The 21,172-nt window shown below is 39.4% G+C and overlaps 1 protein-coding gene and 1 long non-coding RNA gene across 2 annotated transcripts; one reads left to right on the top strand and one right to left on the bottom strand.

Annotated features, from left to right (window-relative positions):
- The first annotated feature begins 495 nt into the window (after nt 1–495).
- Nucleotides 496–3,291, top strand: zgc:113227 (uncharacterized protein LOC541506 homolog). Its single transcript, XM_036003563.1, has 2 exons — nt 496–810; nt 1,823–3,291. The coding sequence occupies exons 1-2, from the start codon at nt 676–678 to the stop codon at nt 2,540–2,542; spliced, it is 855 nt and encodes a 284-aa protein (XP_035859456.1). The 5' UTR covers nt 496–675; the 3' UTR covers nt 2,543–3,291.
- On the bottom strand, nt 3,251–9,562 carry LOC118495496. The gene is made up of 3 exons (XR_004897938.1): nt 9,056–9,562; nt 8,667–8,722; nt 3,251–3,439 (listed from the first exon to the last, which is right to left on the bottom strand). It is a non-coding gene; the product is annotated as an uncharacterized LOC118495496 (long non-coding RNA).
- Nucleotides 9,563–21,172: the final 11,610 nt, after the last annotated feature.

Genomic DNA, 21,172 nt, shown 5'->3' on the forward strand with positions numbered 1-21,172 from the left:
AAAGCAGTCTTCATTGCATGTCATTCTTGGTCTTCTTTACCCCGATTTAGAATACTCCATCAAATATTGCTCACACATCTTTTTTTTTTTTAAAAAGGGACTGGGAAGCTATACATTTAATTTTTTTTTTTTTTTTTTAAGTCAGGCAGCAAAAAATATGGTGTCAAGATGTGTTTACTAAAGGTGAGTATACTAGTAGAAGTAGTGCTTATAGTGACATGTTCCATACATCATTAACATCATAACAGTTAAGATGTCAGGATAAAATGGCAAAAAAAAAAATGCCATGATGAAATGCCCACAATGATGTTGAATTCTTGGGTCTTCAGAACTCAGTTTTAAAGTGCCCATATTATGAAAAAGTCACATTTTCTGGGATTTGGGGTGTTATGTTGTGTCTCTGGTACTTCCACACACATACAAACTTTGAAAAAAATCCATCCATGCTGTTTAGAGTGAGATACAGTTTCTGAATGTGTCCTGCCTTCAGTCTCTGGTACCTCTTTTCCACCAATGCTAACCAGGTGCTGGTTCTGGGCTGGTGCTTATGCCAGTTCGGTGCTGGTTCTACTCGCCAATTATCTAAGAACCAGCTCGATTTTCCACAGACTAGAGCCAGAGTAGGGCTACGTCACAACGTCACTGCATGCACCTCCGTTGTCATGGCAACGCGTCATGACAATCACAACAATGGAGGACTACATACCGATACTTTTGCTCCTGGCTTTACAAATTTACACCGGAATTCAAAGACGTGCCTTGACAGCTCTTCGTGACCGCTATGGACAGAGGATACGTTCAAGAAGAAAGGTAATTATCTCGCATCTTTTGACTATTATTATATTTTATATTTTCGCTGGCTTGCGATGGCAACATCACTGTTAACTTAGGCTACTGCTCATAGTTCAAGTTCAAGTAGCTAGTGTATTGTCATGTACTCATAAAGGTAATTATAAGTAATGAAATGAATGTTGTGTGTTTAACACGGTTAGGGTGAACAGAAAAAAAAGCCTGTCGGACGCTAAAATGTCCCGGTTTACAACCACTGTGAATTTGTCCCGGTTGTCAGCGATTACATAGCCGACGTGTCTTATTATAGCCCGATCATTAACTAAACCCATGTAGAAAGACTAATAAAGTGTTCAGCGTATGATTTTAACAATGAGTGTGTGTGTGTGTGTGTGTGTGTGTGTGTGTGTGTGTGTGTGTGTGTGTGTGTGTGTGTGTGTGTGTGTGTGTCAGTCACTCGTAGCGGTCTGCGTCTGCATAATCTGTGCAGCCAGCGTTACAATGTATATTTGTAAACATTGTTGCAACGCCTCTTCTTATCCGTCTCGTTTTAACGGTTAGAATATATCGCTAGCCAGGGACGTGCATGTACAAAAAAGGCTTAATAGTTAAAACACTGAATCTATTAACACATCTCGGACTACCTTACTAATTTCTTATTTCCCTTATGCAAAAGTTAATAAACACTCAACAAAATAATCAGTTCACACTTTTTAGTGTTCATCAGGTTCATCACAAACAGCAAAGGAAACTCTGCCGCAATGTGCATGTTTTCTGTGCTACTAGTTTCAAGTATATATTTAGAAAAAGTAACCAAGGAGAGAGACATAGTTTTACTAAGATTTTTTATTTATTTTGCAATCTTTTTTATAAAAAAATCTCGACATCTTCACACTAAACTGAAAAAGGCTGTTGCTGCAATTTTGTTAATTTTACAGGAAAAAACACTGTTATTATTGTTGGATGTAATACTGTACAATACCATAGCCTACCTGTAAACAAACCTAATGATACAGTATTTTTATTTTTGCAGATTGTTTTATGGCTGAGGGCAAGGCGGAGGAGGACACATGTTGTTTGGGCATACCACCGCTCACACTACTGGTGGGACACAGTTGTGCCAGATTTCACCCCAACACAGTTTGTTCAAAACTTTCGAATGTCCCGGGAGTCTTTGGAATACTTATGCGATCAGGTCAGGCATCTCATGGGCAGAAGGAACACAAACTACCGTATGTCTGTTCCAGTGAAAAAACGCGTTGCAATTGCTCTCTGGAAGCTGGCTACCGGCATTGAGTATAGGACCATTAGCCACCTTTTTGGGGTAGGTCTAAGCACAGTGTTCAACTGTGTTCAAGATTTCTGCGACTCTGTCATAAGGGTCTTGCTCCCTATACACATCACCACTCCAGATGCTGCTAAGCTGGTTGAAATTGCCACCTTCTTCCTTAACCGCTGGAGAATCCCACAGTGTGTTGGTGCAATAGATGGAAGCCACATCCCGATCATTGCACCCGAGGAGTATCCCTGTGACTATTTCAACAGGAAAGGGTGGCACTCGATTATATTGCAAGGAGTTGTGGATGGCAGAGGCCTGTTTTGGGATGTGTGTGTGGGCTATGCAGGGAGTGTGCATGACGCAAGAGTGCTAAGACAATCACATTTATGGGAGCAACTAAGTGATGGGGAATTATTTGGACAAAACAAAAGGATCATCTCTGGCATTAATGTTGGACACTACCTAGCTTTGTGAAGAGCATGGTGACAATTTCATTGTGGAGCACGTGGACAGGGAGTCAAACCTTCAACCTCCAGGTCAGGCATTACCTGAGCATGGTGAGCCAGAAGGGGCAGATATTAGAGCAGCCTTAATAAACTATTTCAGTAGAGAGGAGTGATTGTTTTTACAGTAATTGTTGTACATCATTACTGCCAGTTTCTACCTACCTGTTTCTACCCGTTTCCTTCAACATTATCTCTAAAATGCATCTGACAGAAAAAAGGCATTCAAAATACATATTTCATGGTGTTAATTTGATTACACTTTGTCTATTTGCGCCTGTATATTTCTTCTAAATGCACCAAAAGTTGGCAGTAGTAAATGCCTTATTTGCATATTTAGACATGAGAAATTTCAGAAAACTTGTAATACAAAAAAAGAATTGTCTTAATGTCATTAATCAACTGGGGAGGTTTCATGTGTTCAATGTTTTTACCTGTTTTGTGTAACATGTATCTGTTGATTATCCCTGTCATTTTGGATAGGTAGTTAATGTGGAATACATTCATCAAATTGTATCTTTTAACTGGTTGTGCCTGTGTGTGTTGTGCCAAATGAGGTGTGTTTGCACGGCACGTTAACATATTTAAAACTGTTGTTTTTCTACATATTTTCTATTAATATCCAGTCTGGTATAGTATTATCCGACTTGTTGGAATAGAGAAGGTTGAGAATGTTGTTAAATATAAAAACATTTGTTTATTGGCATAAACAATCAAATAATAAATAAATAACATGTTAATTAAATTAAAACATAGTCTATATTTTTGCTTGCGCCTCCATCACTGCCACCATGCGCCCCATGAGCCCAAGCAGAGCACTTGTGTCTACCTCCATCTTTGCTGTCATGTCCTTGTTGAGCTGCAAGAACTTATCATCAGCCTACGGTGGCCCTGAAGTGCAAATCAGAACAGCAATAAGAAAAACGCGACGGCAAATATGAAAACACGACGGCGAATATGAAAACACGACGGCGAATATGAAAACACGACGGCAAATAGGAAAACACGACGGCAAATAGGAAAACACGACGGCAAATATGAAAACACGACAGCAAATAGGAAAACACGACAGCAAATATGAAAACACGACGGCAAATATGAAAACACGACGGCAAATAGGAAAACACGACGGCAAATAGAAAAACACGACAGCAAATAGGAAAACACGACGGCAAATATGAAAACACGACGGCAAATATGAAAACACGACGGCAAATAGGAAAACACGACGGCAAATAGAAAAACACGACAGCAAATAGGAAAACACGACGGCAAATAGGAAAACACGACGGCAAATAGGAAAACACGACGGCAAATAGGAAAACACGACAGCAAATATGAAAACACGACAGCAAATAGGAAAACACGACGGCAAATATGAAAACACGACAGCAAATAGGAAAACACGACGGCAAATAGAAAAACACGACAGCAAATAGGAAAACACGACAGCAAATAGAAAAACACGACTGCAAATAGAAAAACACGACAGCAAATATGAAAACACGACAGCAAATATGAAAACACAACAGCAAATAGGAAAACACGACAGCAAATAGAAAAACATGACGGCAAATAGAAAAACACGACAGCAAATAGGAAAACAAAACGGCAAATATGAAAACACGACAGCAAATATGAAAACACGACAGCAAATATGAAAACACGACAGCAAATATGAAAACACGACAGCAAATAGGAAAACACGACGGCAAATAGGAAAACACTTCAATAAATCACAAAACACAACGGCATTAACTTCTACCGGAAAAGGTAGGGCCTATCTAGCAGTGGACGGACCCTCCTGATTGGACAGACGCACTGTCTGTCTTTCGCGCTCACAAATCACCCACAATCCTATGCGCTCGGCTTTACCGGCTCGTTAAAAAAACAACAACAATGGCGGACCTAAGTGGGAGTTGGAGCGGCATTGCTGATGGCACAATTAACATTTTAATGTAAGTATATTTAGTGTTTGCCGTACATTTGTTATCACCGTTAATGTGTTACATCAATGTCAAGTGTTACGCATTAATGCTGGTACAAATTGCTATTATAATTAGGTAGATACACCCCGAGCTAACGTTAAGCTAACTGAACCTATCATTTAACATTAGGCTGTTAGCTAGCTAGCTGTGTTGCTGTCTTTTATGCCATTTGTGTTCGTAAAGTTTAATGTCCGGTGGCATTTTCATCTCTTTTTGTAAGCCGTTACTGTATATGCGTAATGTTAGCAGAGATTTAGAAATTGGTGTGTTTATCAGTTGTAGCTGCAGGATTGGAGGTAAAGCTGCACCTTGTTAACTTCACTAGCAACATTAAATGAAAGCTAAAATGTATGAGTAGTTTCCCATGTAACAAGTATAACATTCCGTTATAACATTTATAATGGTAAAGATCTTTTTCTTGTGTTTGCTGTCTTTTAACAGGGACTAAGGAACAAATGGAGGCTGCACTACAACGCTGAAGTTGGCATCCGATTCGCAGCTTCCGATTCGGCAGTTAAGGGGAAATTTAAGGGGAACTTAAAACTGTCCGATTCAGCAGGGAAACATAATTTACATTGCTAAGTGACTGATCCTCCGTTTTTTGAACCTCTTACTGTATTGAATGAGTGTTAGTCATTAAGGTAAATTATTAATTATGTCTAAAACACACTTTTAGATTTGTGAAAGCTTTATTGTCTTTATGAGAACACAATAAAGGGAGATTTCACCGTTTTTCTAAACTTGTCAAATCAGGACTAAATTATCCCAGAGAGTCTAAGGAGTCTTAAAAACACAGTTTGAGATTTGTGAAAGCTTTATTCTATTTGTGAAAATGCAATAAAGGGAGATTTTACTGTATTTTTCACATATAGACTACATTGGACCAGATCCAAAACCACAATACTTAAGACTTGTCAAATCAGGACTAAATTATCCCAGAGAGGCTAAATAAACTGTTTTATTTTATTGCCACAGCATGGCCTTTGCTAATTGACATTCAACGTAGAAGTCCACGTCTCTCCATGTCATTTCTTATATCCATGAGCAGGTCTTCCTTCTCACTTCAAAAGAAAAGTAGAAAAAGTTATTTTTACCTTTTGGAAATCAATCCAAATATCGTCATAGATTTGCCAGTGGTTTAATTTACTCTTCAAATCCTTCTCCTTCAACATAAGTGTTGTTTTCTCACCTTTCCTCAGAAAAAGAGGCAGGACTGAGTATTTATTAAGATTTTTTTTAATTCATACTTCATAGGCCATTGTCTCAGGAGAGGAGCAACCCCACTTCTGGGGAACGCTGGGTCCCGATCTTCTTTGATGATGAAACCCAGCTGGACAGGATTGTGAAATACCTGTCAAACTTCCTCGACAGCTGTGACACACTCTCTGATAAAGTGTGCACCATGGTGTCTTCTGACAGGATCAAATACATCCTAAATGTGTTGCTGTCAGAGATAGGTCCACAGCAGTTCCACATTATATTCATGAAGACATTTTTTTCTATGACTTAAAGTGGCTATATGTAACTTTCAGTTTGTGTTAATTCTTGCGGCCACTTTGCACAAAAGTGGTAGTATTTTCACCACACCTGCTGTCGTAAAGGTCTTTTCTTTACGGTGCTGTATTGCCCACTGTAGATTACCAAGTTTGCGTTACCGTGTTTACACAAGTACAGGGGAAGACCTGCTCATGGATATAATAAATGACATGGAGAGAGTGAGTTAATTCTTGTCCAGTTTTGACAAGTTTAGGTATTGTGGTTTTGGATGTGGACTTGGTCCAATGTGGTCTACATATGCAAAAAACAGTAAAATCTCCCTTTATGGCATTTTCACAAATAGAATAAAGCTTTCACAAATCCCAAACTGTGTTTTTAAGACTCCTTAGCCTCTCTGGGATAATGTAGTCCAGATTTGACAAGTCTAGGTGGATCTAGACCTAGTCTAATGTGGTTTATATGTGAAAAAAAACTTATTGTGTTCTCATAAAGACAATAAAGCTTTCACAAATCTAAAAGTGTGTTTTAGACATAATTATAAATTTACCTTAATGACTAACACTCATTCAATACAGTAAGAGGTTAAAAAAAACAGTTTTAAGTTCCCCTTAACTGCCAAATCAGAAGCTGCGAATCGGATGCCAACTTCAGCGTCGTGGCTGCACTAGCGTCACCAGAAGGGAGAGATGAGGAGGAGAGGGAAAGCAAAAGACAAGCAGGGAGACAGAGGCCAAAAAGAGATGTTGAATAGATTATTTGCTATATTAGAGATTGTCATTAAAAAAATAAATGCATTCAATTAACTAGTTTGTCTGTGTCTTTTAAGTTTTTGGGTGTGTATATAATATAAACTGTTTTTCAATGTTTATTTTTCCATCAAATTATGACCTGGACACAGGAAACTTCTAACTGAGTAATTATATTCAGATGCTACCTGTTTTAATAACTAGTTAGGTATACAAGCTCTAAAAAGACATTAATGAAACGTGTATCTTTATTATAACATTTATTCAAACATTACTATATACTGTACACAAGTATATTCAACATGAAGCGGCGATCAGACTCAGCTCCCGATGATGGTGTTGCTTCTGGACTGCAGACAGAAGGAGAAAGATTAGGTTAGTCCAGTAGTTATCCAACCTGTCCTGGTAAGATTAGAATTGTATCATAAGTATATTTAAGCATACTGAAACATGAAGGTACTTCATGTAACTGTGTAGTGGTGTAGTTTCTTCATCATGGTCTTAACTGACAACTGTTGACCATTTAACACACTTACACCTACCTTTACTGTATTAGTGGGTGTTTATCAATGGAGGTATTATGACTTTTCATATGTTGGTTGTAGCCTTGTAGCTTGTGTGTTTACAGTACTATTTACCCTTTCTCACTTGCAGTTTAATGCATATCATACTGCCTGTGGTAGCTCATTAGCTGGTAGCGTTTACCTTGTAGTTGCTGATCATATTTTGCACTGCATTTGTCTGAAAGCTAGAAGCTACTGGACAATGAGCTAATGTTGCATACATGCAGTAAACTACAAGCTAATGTAAACGGTTAGCTACTGCAATTCTCCTTACCGGTAAGTGTTATGACTACTACAAACATGAACTCCCACGAGTTTTTAATTTATTGACATGGGATAAATAAGACAAAACGACTATTGCTTACATTAAAGCCTATCGGTGTCGGTAACGTTACCTATCTTTGCACGTTGCGAGCAAAGTTCCTGACAGAATATTCTCCTCCTGCAAGCAGACTGACGCCGATTCACCAACAGCACAGTTCATAGTTCCACATCCATTTCGTCCAGTGTTTTGAAATGAGAAACGGCTAGTCCGTCTGTTAAATGCATAGACAGTGAGGCACTTTTATTTTTTCACCTCTCCTTCCTGTCAAAAGACAGACAGTGCGTCTGTCCAATCAGGAGGGTCCGTCCTCTACTAGATAGGCCCTACCTTTTCCGGTAGAAGTTAATGCCGTTGTGTTTTGTGATTTGTTGAAGTGTTTTCCTATTTGCCGTCGTGTTTTCCTATTTGCCGTCGTGTTTTCATATTTGCTGTCGTGTTTTCCTATTTGCTGTCGTGTTTTCATATTTGCTGTCGTGTTTTCATATTTGCTGTCGTGTTTTTCTATTTGCTGTCGTGTTTTTCTGTTTGCCGTCGTGTTTTTCTATTTGCCGTCGTGTTTTTCTATTTGCCGTCGTGTTTTCATATTTGCCGTCGTGTTTTCATATTTGCCGTCGTGTTTTCATATTTGCCGTCGTGTTTTTTATATTTGCCGTCGTGTTTTCATATTTGCCGTCGTGTTTTCCTATTTGCCGTCGTGTTTTCCTATTTGCCGTCGTGTTTTCCTATTTGCCGTCGTGTTTTCATATTTGCCGTCGTGTTTTCCTATTTGCTGTCGTGTTTTCCTATTTGCCGTCGTGTTTTCATATTTGCCGTCATGTTTTCCTATTTGCTGTCGTGTTTTCTTATTTGCCGTTTTGTTTTCATATTTGCTGTCGTGTTTTCATTTTTTCTGTTGTGTTTTCCTATTTGCCGTTGTGTTTTATGATTTGTTGTTGCGTTTCTCTAATTGCTGTGGTGATTTGCACTTCAGGGCCACCGTATCAGCCTTCTCCATGTACTCAAACAGCTCCTCATTTTCACGCTGTCTTTTTCCTGTGCAGAAAACAAACAAAACCGAAATGTGTGATTAGATGACAATGTAAAACTATCTATATACCTGTGTACTACTAGTTCAAGTCCACACATTACTGCAGATAAGCTTCAGTTTGTTTTATACTGGCTGCCATCATTTAATCTAACAATTTATCTGCTAACAAAGCGCCTGCATGTTGACCTTAGTTGACTTACCTATGGTTTCAATAGGACATACTAACCCTTCATTTTGGGACTAAGTTAAATTCTTGTTGGACAAAATGTAAGCTATGAGGCTATGTAGAACATGTAAACATTAAGGAAACGCTTAATACATAGCACAAAATAGCTTACCTCGTCTGGCTTGCCGTGATGACACGGAGGCAGATGGTACCGGCGAGCTGCAGGCCTGTGGTGATGGTGGTAGTGGTAGCTCTGTGTCATCGTCAACATCCCCTTCCTCACCAGTGACTGACAACTCTATAAACAACCAAAACAGGGAGGAGGTTTAGTTTATAAAGCTCATTCATGACATACTTTTCATAATAAGACCTGAGTCACCGTTATGAAACATCCCTCTTTTTCTTTTGCCTAAAAAAATATTAGGTGATTTAGCTGTTAAGTGTCATAAATAAAAAATCTTCAAATTCAATTCTCATAACAGTAAATAAAAGTGGTTGTGTGTTTGCTCCTCCTAATCATCCCCTGATGTAAGCTGCAGACTGCATACAGAGCATGTATTATTTTTATCAGTGAGCAAACCTCCCTGCTGAATGTTGGTTTGGCTTTTAAAAGTGTTGCACAAACGGGACATTTTGTTGGCGAATAACCGTCAAATCAAAATCTGATGCATGGACTAAATAGTTGGAGTACAAAAGTCAAAAAGTAACGTTACCTGAAAACAGTGTGTAGTTTGTTTTTAGCATCGCACATCACACTTCCAGTCACTATATCAGACCACTACTACAGTCACAAACATTGTGCCAAAACATGAACAATAACGTCGCTGTCAATGGGCTTATGTTAGCTAGCTAGCTACCGACCGTTAAACGGTTTTAAAATAGTAACGTTAGTACAGCGTAAACGTTTAGTTACTGTAACCAGCTAGCTACGTTTGCTAGCGGTAGCTTGCTACACTTTGCTTGTCGTCACCTAAGTAATGTTAACAATGCGAATATAACATTGAAACAAGACATAGCTGGCTACACAGTTAAAAAAAATACATGATTGCCATTGACACATATGAAATATAAGACCCACCTGAAGCATTGTAATTTTCGGCTTCTCCTCCGTTCACCATAGCCTCTAACAAGGCTGTAGCGGAGTTAAGTGCCCCGGTGGTTTGGCATGCCGGTCGGTCACCAAGTATGGAGTCCAGGACGTCGAAGTATGGGGATCTTCTTTGCCGACCACTTCGCCCAAGCTCCTTTTTTTGGTCCCGATAATCTTTTTTTATTTTTTTTATTTTGTTTATCAGTTGTTCTACACTCCTCTGGTAACCCGCTATAAACATCTCATTCTGTAGCCTTTCAAATACGGGTTTTGTCCGCACAGCTCCATCCAATTTATCTTGAATTTCTGTGGAGGACCACAAAGCCAGCAGACAGTTGGTTTCCTCCACAGACCACGGTTGTTTGGGTTTTCCGTCCATGTCCGAAGTTAACGTCAACAGCTGTCTAGGGTTAACAGCTGACCGGTGTTTTAAAAATGGCGTCCCGAAGTTTTTGTTTTCGAATGTCACGGCACCTGACATAACCGGTTCTTATCTCTAGACCATCTAGACGATCTAGCACCAGAACTGCCTTGGTGGAAAAGACATACGTGAGCTGTTCAAAATTGGCACGGCTTGTGACGTCACAAGCCGAAACGAGCAGGCTAACCGCAACCATTAGCTCGTAGCGTTAGCATGCTAACGCTAATGCTAACACTAGCATGCTAACGCTAGCATGCTACCTCGTTCTCAATAGCAAAGCACTGCTACAACACACACAAGTTCACCATAATCTACAAAAGAACTACTTACATGTGTGCCCTCATTTAGAAGTCTCCCAGCTAATCCTGCCTTATAACTGACCAAAGTTATAGAAACAGCCTTTCTTTTACTGTCTATGGAGCTAGCTAGCTGACATGATCTACATCTGAGCTACTGCACATATGCGAGTGTAATCAAAGATAGTACAGAAGAAGAAGAAGAAGAAAAGAGGTCTCACTCTGTAGCTAAAACAGAGACCAGGTGAAAAGAGGTGAGAGAGAGTGAGAGAGAGCGGTGCAGTACAACAAAAATATGGTGTTTTTTGAAAATTAAACCATGTAAACCTATTCTGGTACAACCTTAAAATACAATTATGAACCTGAAAATGAGCATATATGGCTGCTTTAAGAGAAAATGATATTCTGCCATTGATGTACTAAAATTCAGCGTAAGCAGTTAGTGAGATAATTTGAGCTCTCGCCAAAGCAACTACAAAACTCACTTTGAGATGTATTCCGCTGAGGTGTCCCTCCCCCGAACACCTGTGACGCAAAACAGAGGCGTAATGAAGTTGTGCGCGGCAGAACCGGGTGACTAAGACAGCATTAACAAATGTGGGCCAACAACTCAACAGAAACTTCAACTGGGGAATCATGAGAGTGTTGCCTACATCTGGGTGGACAGTGTTCACAACCCGCAGTGCTTCTGCTTCAAATATGTGAAGAAGGGGTGGTCTCTGTCTGCAGAGACTGAGGCAGCTATCATGACAGGGCTGTTGGTGCCAGATGGCGCAGTTTCATAGAAAGCATGGATGAGTGACTAACATAAGAAACTGGAGGTGTGACATGATTGAATAAAACAGACTTTGGGAAAGAAAACTATATTAAATTGCTCTGTCCTAAGTGGAGCTGAGTCAGTAGCTTCTGCTACTTAAACAATATTATATTATACAATTATTTTCTATAGAATAATTCCTTAATCTAAAATAAAAATACATACTGTACATCCTCCTGAGAGTTTACACTGACTGTAAAGAGCTGTACCATAACCCTGAATAAAGTTTAGTCTAAGGCCTGCTCACACCATCATTTGACAGCAAGATGTCATTTGATTCATGTGAAATGTGTCAGTGGTCTGTGGTGCTGATAGCAGTGAATGAATCTTCATCAACCACCTAGCAATCTGTTTAAACAAAGATGACTGTTTGAAGTGGTGGCAAAGAGTCCCAAATGGAGAACAATTTAGTTTTGACTGTGAAGTTTCACTCTTGACCTTTTGAAATAGTAGTTTGGCAGTGAACATCGTAACTCAAGGTCCACTTTCTGACTTTCCCCCTGCAACTTTCGAATGCATCTCATAAACTTCACCCGCTGATGGACAAGGATTGACTGAGTGACAGACTGACTGACTCCCTGTCACAGACACAGCCCTGCAATTAGGGCTGGGTGATAAAACAATCTCGGAACTGGATTGTGATTAAATTCAGGTCGGCAACGATGATAAACTTTGGACATATTTACCCGATAACACAACTGCCAGAGTCCGGCTTTTCGGCTTGCCCAGCCTATTTCGGGCACGCGTACTTCCTATTGTGAGCGTTTGTCTGTTGCTGGTGTTGTGTGGAAGTGTTTCCCTCCTGTTAAATTGCGTAGCGCCCCTATCCATAGTTATAGTAAGAGATAAGGTTTGGTTTAGGTAACGTTAGGGGGGAAACACATATCAACTGGGGAAAAGTCTTTGACAGCGGATGTGGAGCCGAGGGCAACGAAAGTGATTGTGGACATGAACGTGAACTCACGCTATCCTCTCAAGCTGAAGGCATTGTGAAAAAAAAGGGTTAACGTTACACAATTTCAGTTGTGTGGAAATGGTTCAGATTTCACAAAAGCGACAAGCAGCAGATTAAGCCGGTCTGCTAAATGTGTCGGCGGTTGGTGCCAAGCAGGACGGGAAACGCAACATATCTTTTCCATCACCTGATCAGCTACCATTCTGCGACCACACAGAGTATGAAGTCCACACACACAGCCTGCAATTTATAAGTAGTAACGTTTGTTATTCTGCTGTTAACAGCGCTAGCATTAGCTGTGCAGCTGCTGTACCAAAACAACAATCACTTGTGTTGTCTTTTGCGGCCATTGCCCCATATGAAAAACATTCAAAAAGGAGCAAAAATATAACGAGCGCTATTTTTTATTGTGTAGCGAAAGACACTTGATTACACATGCACTTGTTTACTTTGTTTGGTTTTGTGCTACCTCTACAAACATTTGAGATGCTTTCTTGGCAGGAGTTTACATTTAATATGTTGCTTTTAACTAGTTTTAGGTTGTCTACAAAATCCAAAGAAATTTAGCCAAAACTGACTACTCATGAAGTTTGCACGTCTTGATTTTGGACAGTATCAGTAAAAAAAACAAACATAAATATCGATCAAAATGGGAAAATATATTGTGATATTTTTTGCCATATCACCCAGCCCTAATCGCAATGCCATATTATGGGGTCACTCAGCTCCTAGTTAATGGACACTGTCATCATCATATACCATTGCAGATTAAATGCATGTTTGTAATCAACCCCTAGACTTCAATGTCACTCAACCAAAGAGGAGTAGTAGTAGTACCTTGATTAAACTTTTTTTCACATGTATACACTTGCATTATACTGTGTGCATACAGTGTAGCTGTATACATATATGTGTACATATATTGGTATTTGTGAGATAATCCTAAATTGAAGCATATTTATATACTTGAGGGTGGTAGTATAGATTTATCCACCCACAGAATTTCATTAGCAAAATTCATGTTTCTCTTTTCAATGTGGAAACAGACCTTCAGCAGCAGTGACCATGTTCAGTGGGAATGTTTAGTTTTGTGCAAGTGGTCTTAAATTGAGTTTATACGCACAGTAATACAATATAATGTGCAGTACTCCAGTTGAATTGTGCATCCCAGAGCTAAACAATTCTCTTCTGCCTCAGAGTTTGACTTTGATAGAAAAACCTTTTGATGCGATGGTACAGTAGAATGTAGAAGTCACTGGAGATTGTAGTTAAGAGTGAGTGAACCACATCATGACTTTGGTGTGCTACTTTTCTAAAACCACCAAGGACACTGCCGGCCCCGAGCCAGAGGGGGGCACAGGGAGGTGGTAGAGGTGGTTGAGGATTGGGGGTTAGTTTGAAGCATTGATGGAAAGAGCAGCAAAGAGAAAAATCAATATTTGAAGGGTGGATGAAAATTCCCTCATCTTCCAAACCGGTTTTCTGGAGGAGTTTGGCTGCTTCTCTTTCTTGCTGTTTTCTACTTTGGGTGCCCTTTATCTCTTGCCAGAATCCCTTATTCACTGTGCTTACTCTAGAGCTCTTTATCATACAGATTGAAAACAGAGGGAATTGTCAAGAAGTGAATCACATGGGATTGGGAATTCGGCATCCGCCACGTGGTTGTGCACCTACTTCACATTTTGAGCTATGACCTTTTCTATTATACCTCATTAGCACCATTGTGCATGTGGGTATCGGTGTGTGTGTGTGTGTGTGTGTGTGTGTGTGTATGTGTGTAGCTTATTGATGCATTGGTGTCCCAGTCACTGCTGCTGTTACCTAGAGCTGATAAATGAAGGCCAACTTCACCTCCCCCACCCAGGATCCTTTGCTGCCTCTGGCTAGTTTCTCTGCTGTGTATTGAGACATAGAGACCAGTGTCGCTTGTGCCCTTTAACCCCACCTTCCAATTTGCCTTCAGTGTATGGTGGGCAGTATTGAGAATTTGCTGGCTTGTGCTCACACTAGTTCAAGTTCAACCTTCATGAGTTCTTAGATGTAGCCTATTAATCGCACTATATATGAAAACTTCACCCTTCACATAAACGTTGCAGTGTTTCCAACATGTCATCTCTGTTTTATAGAGGCCCAGCTAGACAGCCCACGCAACACATCCGTCATGTAACTCTGCTCCATTGGCAATGAGGCAATCAGTCAAGATGTCACAGTGAGCATGTGTCAACTGGTGGCAGTGATGGAGGGCATGGGTATGGGCTAGTGGGGGTCCATTCTGGGTTTTGGCTGGATAAATCTTCAATGGCAGCTCTCGGAAGCTTCTGCCAATACACTTCTCAACGGTCTCAACAGCAAGCCAGTGCTGCCAGCAACTGCATCTATGTAGGGGCCACCTTATTGGATGAGTCAATAGCCCTGGGTGAGGAAAAGTTCCCCACGTGTTAATTTCACATTAACAAAAACTCTGCTGTGAGGATAATTGTGGATTTGTTGCCCTGCACATTGAAACAGAGGAGGAGGGAAGGAAAGGCAAAGAGCATTGGAGTATTAAATATGATAAAACAATCAGATAACCACTGTAAAGCAACATTTACTTCTCAATGTAATTGCCATTTTGTAATGAATGTTAAGTCACAAAAAATTTGCTTCTAAAAACCGCATTACATTCTGCCAGAGCATGTAAGTGCAATTTCAATCTACATTATGCTATTGGCAATTCTCATTATGTTATGCTCGTCCATAAAATCCTGTCTATGTAAGTAATAATAGAATACATTTAGTCACATTCAGCCTAAATGTACTAGAATCCTGATGGGGTTTAATTTAAGTCTGAACTGTTCCTCCTTTCCAATGTCTGTAAAATGTCCTCAAATAATGCTTGTTTATTTGGAAATGTTCAGTGAGGTATGGTGTGTTTACTTCCTGTTTTTACTTTTTTGATAACAATTTAAAGAACACTTGCACAAGTAGTAAAGACTCAAAGTCAGCAAACTGACTCGTTAATGTGAGATACACAACAAATATTGATAACTTTAGTTTGTTAATATTAACTAACATTGGGTTATTGGTCATACTAGACCAAGTAAGAATAACAGAATAAAAAATAGTGTCAATAGTAAAAGTTTCCATGACTCTGTCTTTTAATCATATAATAAAATGCATGTCCTTCAACCTTATATGGCATATTACTTAAATAAATAGGCCTAAATAAATCAGATTTGTACAAATTAAGCTTGATTCGTGTGTGCAGTCACCCTGCTCCCAATTCCAATTGCTGACTGGAGCGTCTGCATTGAGCAGGTGCAGTCCACTACAGCAGTGAATCACTAGACATTTCGCAGTGCGTGTGAAACATCACCTGATTCAAAGCGCGTCACCCTGTCACTCCTGTCATTTTCTTGAAGGCCCATTGAACCAGTCTTCCTGCCTCCCTCCAGCTGGTGTCTCCACCACACACCAGATGGCTCTGCTTGCCTGAAAAACATTTACCCTTTCAGTGTGAACGTGACAGATTCTTTGCCAAGCGTTCACATCCTTTACCACCAGTAGTATGGAGGTGGTAGGGTGGCTCAGTTAGCACTGTCATTTCACAGCAACAAGGTTCAGTTCTTGTTTCTGTGTGGACAGTTTAATGTTCGCCCTGATTCCTCCCACCATTAAAAGACCAGTAATTGATTTCCTATACGATCTGTCTATGGCTCTCCATGTTTGCCCTGTGAAGAGCTGCTGCCCTGTCCCTGGTTCCTTGACTTCTACCCAAAGTATTCTGGGATAAATTCCATCCCTGAATAGAAATAAGGGAAAGTTTGAGTAAACTAGATATTCGTTATTCATACTCACACTGAACATGGCAAGCATCCCCAAACAACCCACAGATCCATTGGCACTCGACAATGTCTCTTTCGTCATAAAAAAACAAACAATTCTTGGTTCAGCTACAGTATGGTTCAGCTTTGTTCAACTGATGCATGGATGGATCTCCTAACCTAAAATGACAATGATTTCTGTGTTTTTTTTGCTATTATTTGCTAGACCTTTTATTATCACGAAAATGCATTGCACCAAAATGGTCAACAGGATTGGGATAAATGGACAGTATTTGTGCAATTTCATCACAGCCATAAAGAGTTTTCCTTATGTTAAATGATAGACTTTGGACATGAAAGAATATCTCATATCTCTTATTGAGTAAAATGACTCATGCAGGCCTTTATTCAATTAGATAATAGCTTTATGTTGAGCACCCACAGCCATGTAATGAAAAAAATGTGTAATGACTAAATCAATAATACGCTAGAGAAGTTGAACTTGTATTGGCAGAGTGTAAAATGAACTAGTTAAATCAATGAAAGAAGATTAGACAGACATGCTTTACAATGCTTGAGAAATGAATTAGAAGCCCAAAAAAGAGATATTACAACTCTTCTGTTATACATTTTCATTAAGGATGCACCGAATGTTAGACAACCAAAATTATTTGGTCGAAAATAAGTGAAAAGGCCAAATACATTTCAATGAACAATTACGTTTTTGATGACGCGATCAAATGGCAACCAGCTTAGAGTGAGAGATGTGCACGCTTTATAAATGCAGCAAACATGTCGACAGTGTGGAGGCAATGGCAAAACTTGTCTCACTTGCGCTACTCTCGTAAGGAGGAACCAAATTTCATGTGAGAAAGCAGAGAAGCTACTTTTCATAAAGAAGAACCTGCCACTTTTCCTGAATAAGTAGGCTAAGTAGACTTACGTCTAGGACGATTATTCATTCGTTGTGGGTCCATCCACTTTTTTGCATTCTTTTCAATGCCATTTTTGTTGTAGGCATACACAGTACGTTACATTCTTTCTGCAGTCAGTTAATATAGACTATTCAAGAAGAGGGTTCAAAGATGTAATTTTACCAATTTATTTATTTTAAGTTATATTGTGCTTTGCTTGTATAATGTCTGCTGGAATGTTAAAAGATGTTCAGTGTTAAACTAATATTTTTTAAATTGTAGTTTTGTAATTCATTTTTTATTTGGCAATCAAGACAAAATAGTAAAAAGCACATTTTGATTATTTAATTTATGAAATGGTGAAAAAAATTGGCAAAATAAATGGAAGGAAATTCATTTTGTTTGGCTTCAGCCAACATTTTTCCTTTCGGTGCATCCCTAATTTTCATAGACTATATTATTGACTCTCAATAAATAATTTTAAGCGACATGCTCTTGTCTTTTTTGCCCTTGTGTCCCCGAACCTATCCTGTTTTAAATTGGCATCTTTGCTGGTTATCAAACTGTTGGACTGCAGGCAATAAAAACAAATAAAAATATAGCAGCAGACTACCTTGTTTAACACCCCAATGTACCTTTTAATGCTTAATTTACCCAAATGTAGAAGTAATGGTGCCTCTAATAATAAGTTTGTTTGCGCCATATGCACATATAATACAACATAATGAAATGTGACAGCTAGTCACGGCACCCGCTGTTGTATTGAAGCAGACACAAAATGGACTTTTGAGACCATATATCGGTGTAAGACCTTTTATTTTACACAGGACATGACACTGGCCAGGACAGGACACCTAATTATCTGACCTTGTCTCACAGTCAGACCAGTGGCTGAAACACAGAGACTTTACTAGCAATGTGATGTCAAGGACCTAATCTGTGTCACAACTGTGACCAGTAAAGTTCAAGTCTCAAGCATTTAATTACACATGCAGGCAATATGAACAATGTAGTGCCTTTTATTTTAGTTCACCAACTTTAAGGAGTTAGTTCCCAGTACAGTTGATGATTTTTAGGTATTCAGGACAAATTATATATATACACACACACACACACACACACACACACACACACACACACACACACACACACACACACAATAATACAACATTAATTGTTGGGCACAGTAACTACACACAGTGACTGTAATTAAGAGTTTATGTATATGCAGCAGCTTTAGTCACTGTCATCAACCTCTCCTCTGCAGCCTAATGAAGGAACTTGTAGGGCATGGCAATATGGTTGAAATAGAAGACAAACATGATGACAATAATAAGCAAGTTCACAAACATTCACAACCTCCATAATTTGGGACTATTTAAAGTCCAAAGTCGGACCATTAAACCATCAAAGCACAATCCAAAACGGTAAGTTAAAGTGCCCATATTATGAAAAAAACACTTTTTCTGGGATTTGGGGTGTTCTTTTGTGTCTCTGGTACTTCCACACACATACAAACTTTGAAAAAAATCCATCTATGCTGTTTAGAGTGAGATAAGGTTTCTGAATGTGTCCTGCCTTCAGTCTCTGGGTGAGCTGTTCAAAATCGGCACGGCTTGTGACGTCACAAGCCGAAACGAGCTGGCTAACCGCAACCATTAGCTCGTAGCGTTAGCATGCTAATGCTAACGCTAGCATGCTACCTCGTTCTCAATAGCAAAGCACTGCTACAACACACACAAGTTCACCATAATCTATAAAAGAACTACTTACATGTGTGCCCTCATTTAGAAGTCTCCCAGCTAATCCTGCTTTATAACTGACCGAAGTTGTAGAAACAGCCTCTTTTACTGTCATGTGCAAGTGTAATCAAAGATAGTACAGAAGAAGAAGAAGAAAAGAGGTCTCACTCTGTAGCTAAAACAGAGACCAGGTGAAAAGAGGAGCTGCAGCAGTGAGAGAGAGCGGTGCAGTACAACAAAAATATGGTGTTTTTTGAAAATTAAACCATGTAAACCTATTCTGGTACAACCTTAAAATACAATTATGAACCTGAAAATGAGCATAATATGGGTGCTTTAAAGCTACTGTAGCTTGAATGTCACTACTGTCGCATGGTTCAACTCTGCTTCAGAGTGGTAAATTTATATTGAAGCAAAACAATGAAATGATCATCATTTGCTATTGGTGTATCATTGTAATCCTAATATTGAAAGCAATTCTTTTCATATTTAGCAGTAGGCTACTATTTATATTTTAAGCCCACATCTAAACTGTATGCACATGAGAATGTGCCTGAAATCGGCCCCACATTTGCAGATGAAATGACCCACACAGGCAATCTTTTCCTGTTGTGCTCACCTGACTGCTCAGCCAGTCGGGTTTCAGTGGTGATCATCTGGCTCCCAGTGATAGGGTTGAGGTTATTTGAGATTTTGTTTGTCCAAAAGAAATGGCCGGGTCCTCTGAGAGAGCCATTATAGAATGTCAAGAATGTTTTCCTATCAGCTTTCACAACTCTCCAGCACCCAGTAGTAGATGGGGTAAATTGAAGTGCCAAAGTTTTTCTTACTTTTTCACCCTTTAAAAAAAACAACAACAAAAAAAACTCCTGGACCTGATAAACCACAAGGCTGAAGGATATCTGAAGGCTATGCAAACACCCAGGGATACAGTGAAAGTAGTAGAAACTTCCAGATCGACAAAAAATCCATAATACTTTGCTTCATACTGCTGTCTTTCCCGCATTGCAATCCCCAAGAGGGACTGAGGGGAAGCATGGAAATGATATCCGTGGTCTCTTTGGAGTTCAGCAGATGTGGTCGAGAATTTTTTAGTAGAATTTAAGCAGAAGTGATGCAATTTGTGTGGCCAAAAACAGGGAAGGTAAGCATCCTACAAAAAGTGAAAATGTGGGTTTTGAGTGTGGATTCATGTTGTGTGTCTTGTGTATGCTGAAAGTCAAGCTTGTGTGTACCAAAGTGTGCACCTTGACACAGTCATCATAAAAGATGACCTTCACTGATTAGACGTTTATGAGTTTCTGTCAGTTCCCTGTTGGCATTTTATATGGAATTATTCCATCAAGACCTAACAATTCATAAAAGGGTACTAGAGACACTCCAGCTGGTGCAGACAGAACATACAAGGGAAGAAATTATGGAAATGTGGTAATTTAGGTGTTTCACAGAATCTCAAGGCTGCCTTGATGTGATCTGTTGTGATGTGACCGCTGGTTAGACATCTTGATACTTCAGACTTATAACCCCTTACTAATGGGACGAAGTAAGGGGTTGTTGATAAAATGGCAGGGTCTTTTATACAGTTTGAGATGAAACACCTTTTCAAATCTTGCATGGATAGATGAGAGCAATTCAGAAATGCTACTTCACACTCAAGTGTTTCTTTCACCAGCTATAGAGATACTTTACACACATGCATTTATTTGCACTGTACCAACAATTATGAGTGTTACCTTGAAATGAAATGTCTATATCTATGTCTAGATTCCAGTTGCTTTTACCTCAGCCTAAATAATTTCTTAGCGTTTGGTGTTGTGGCTAGGTACACATTTTTCATGTGAAAAGAAAATACACTATATGACAAAAAATATGTGGACACTCCTGTTCACATACATTTTGGTCTGGGGCTGTTTTTTCATCGTTTGGGCGGGGCCACTTAATTCCAAATGAAGGAAATTCTAATGCTGCAACATGCAAGGATATTTCAGACATAAGTGTATGAATGTTAAATGACAAACTTGTTTGGTAATGATGTGCTGTTCTGCATGCAGTGTGCCATACATTGCCCATACCAAATGCCCTCCATAACAATGAGCAGAAGGAGGCAGGTGGCCAGCGACCTGTGAGAGCAGGTCCCTCCGGATGCTGGCTGATGACGGTGAAAACATGGACAGGCTTTATATTAATTCAATTCCATGGCAGTATTGTGGAAAATCCAGCAGCTGTCTGAGCTTTATATAGAAGAGCCTAG

The sequence above is a fragment of the Sander lucioperca genome, chromosome 7 (assembly GCF_008315115.2).
Source record: "Sander lucioperca isolate FBNREF2018 chromosome 7, SLUC_FBN_1.2, whole genome shotgun sequence".
NCBI classification, from domain to species: domain Eukaryota; kingdom Metazoa; phylum Chordata; class Actinopteri; order Perciformes; family Percidae; genus Sander; species Sander lucioperca.

Bases quoted from the DNA above. Each gene is read 5' to 3' on its own strand.
- zgc:113227 (XM_036003563.1), top strand. From the start codon at position 676: ATGACAATCACAACAATGGAGGACTACATACCGATACTTTTGCTCCTG. The intron at 811-1,822 runs GTAATTATCTCG...TTATTTTTGCAG, and splicing joins GGATACGTTCAAGAAGAAAG to ATTGTTTTATGGCTGAGGGC.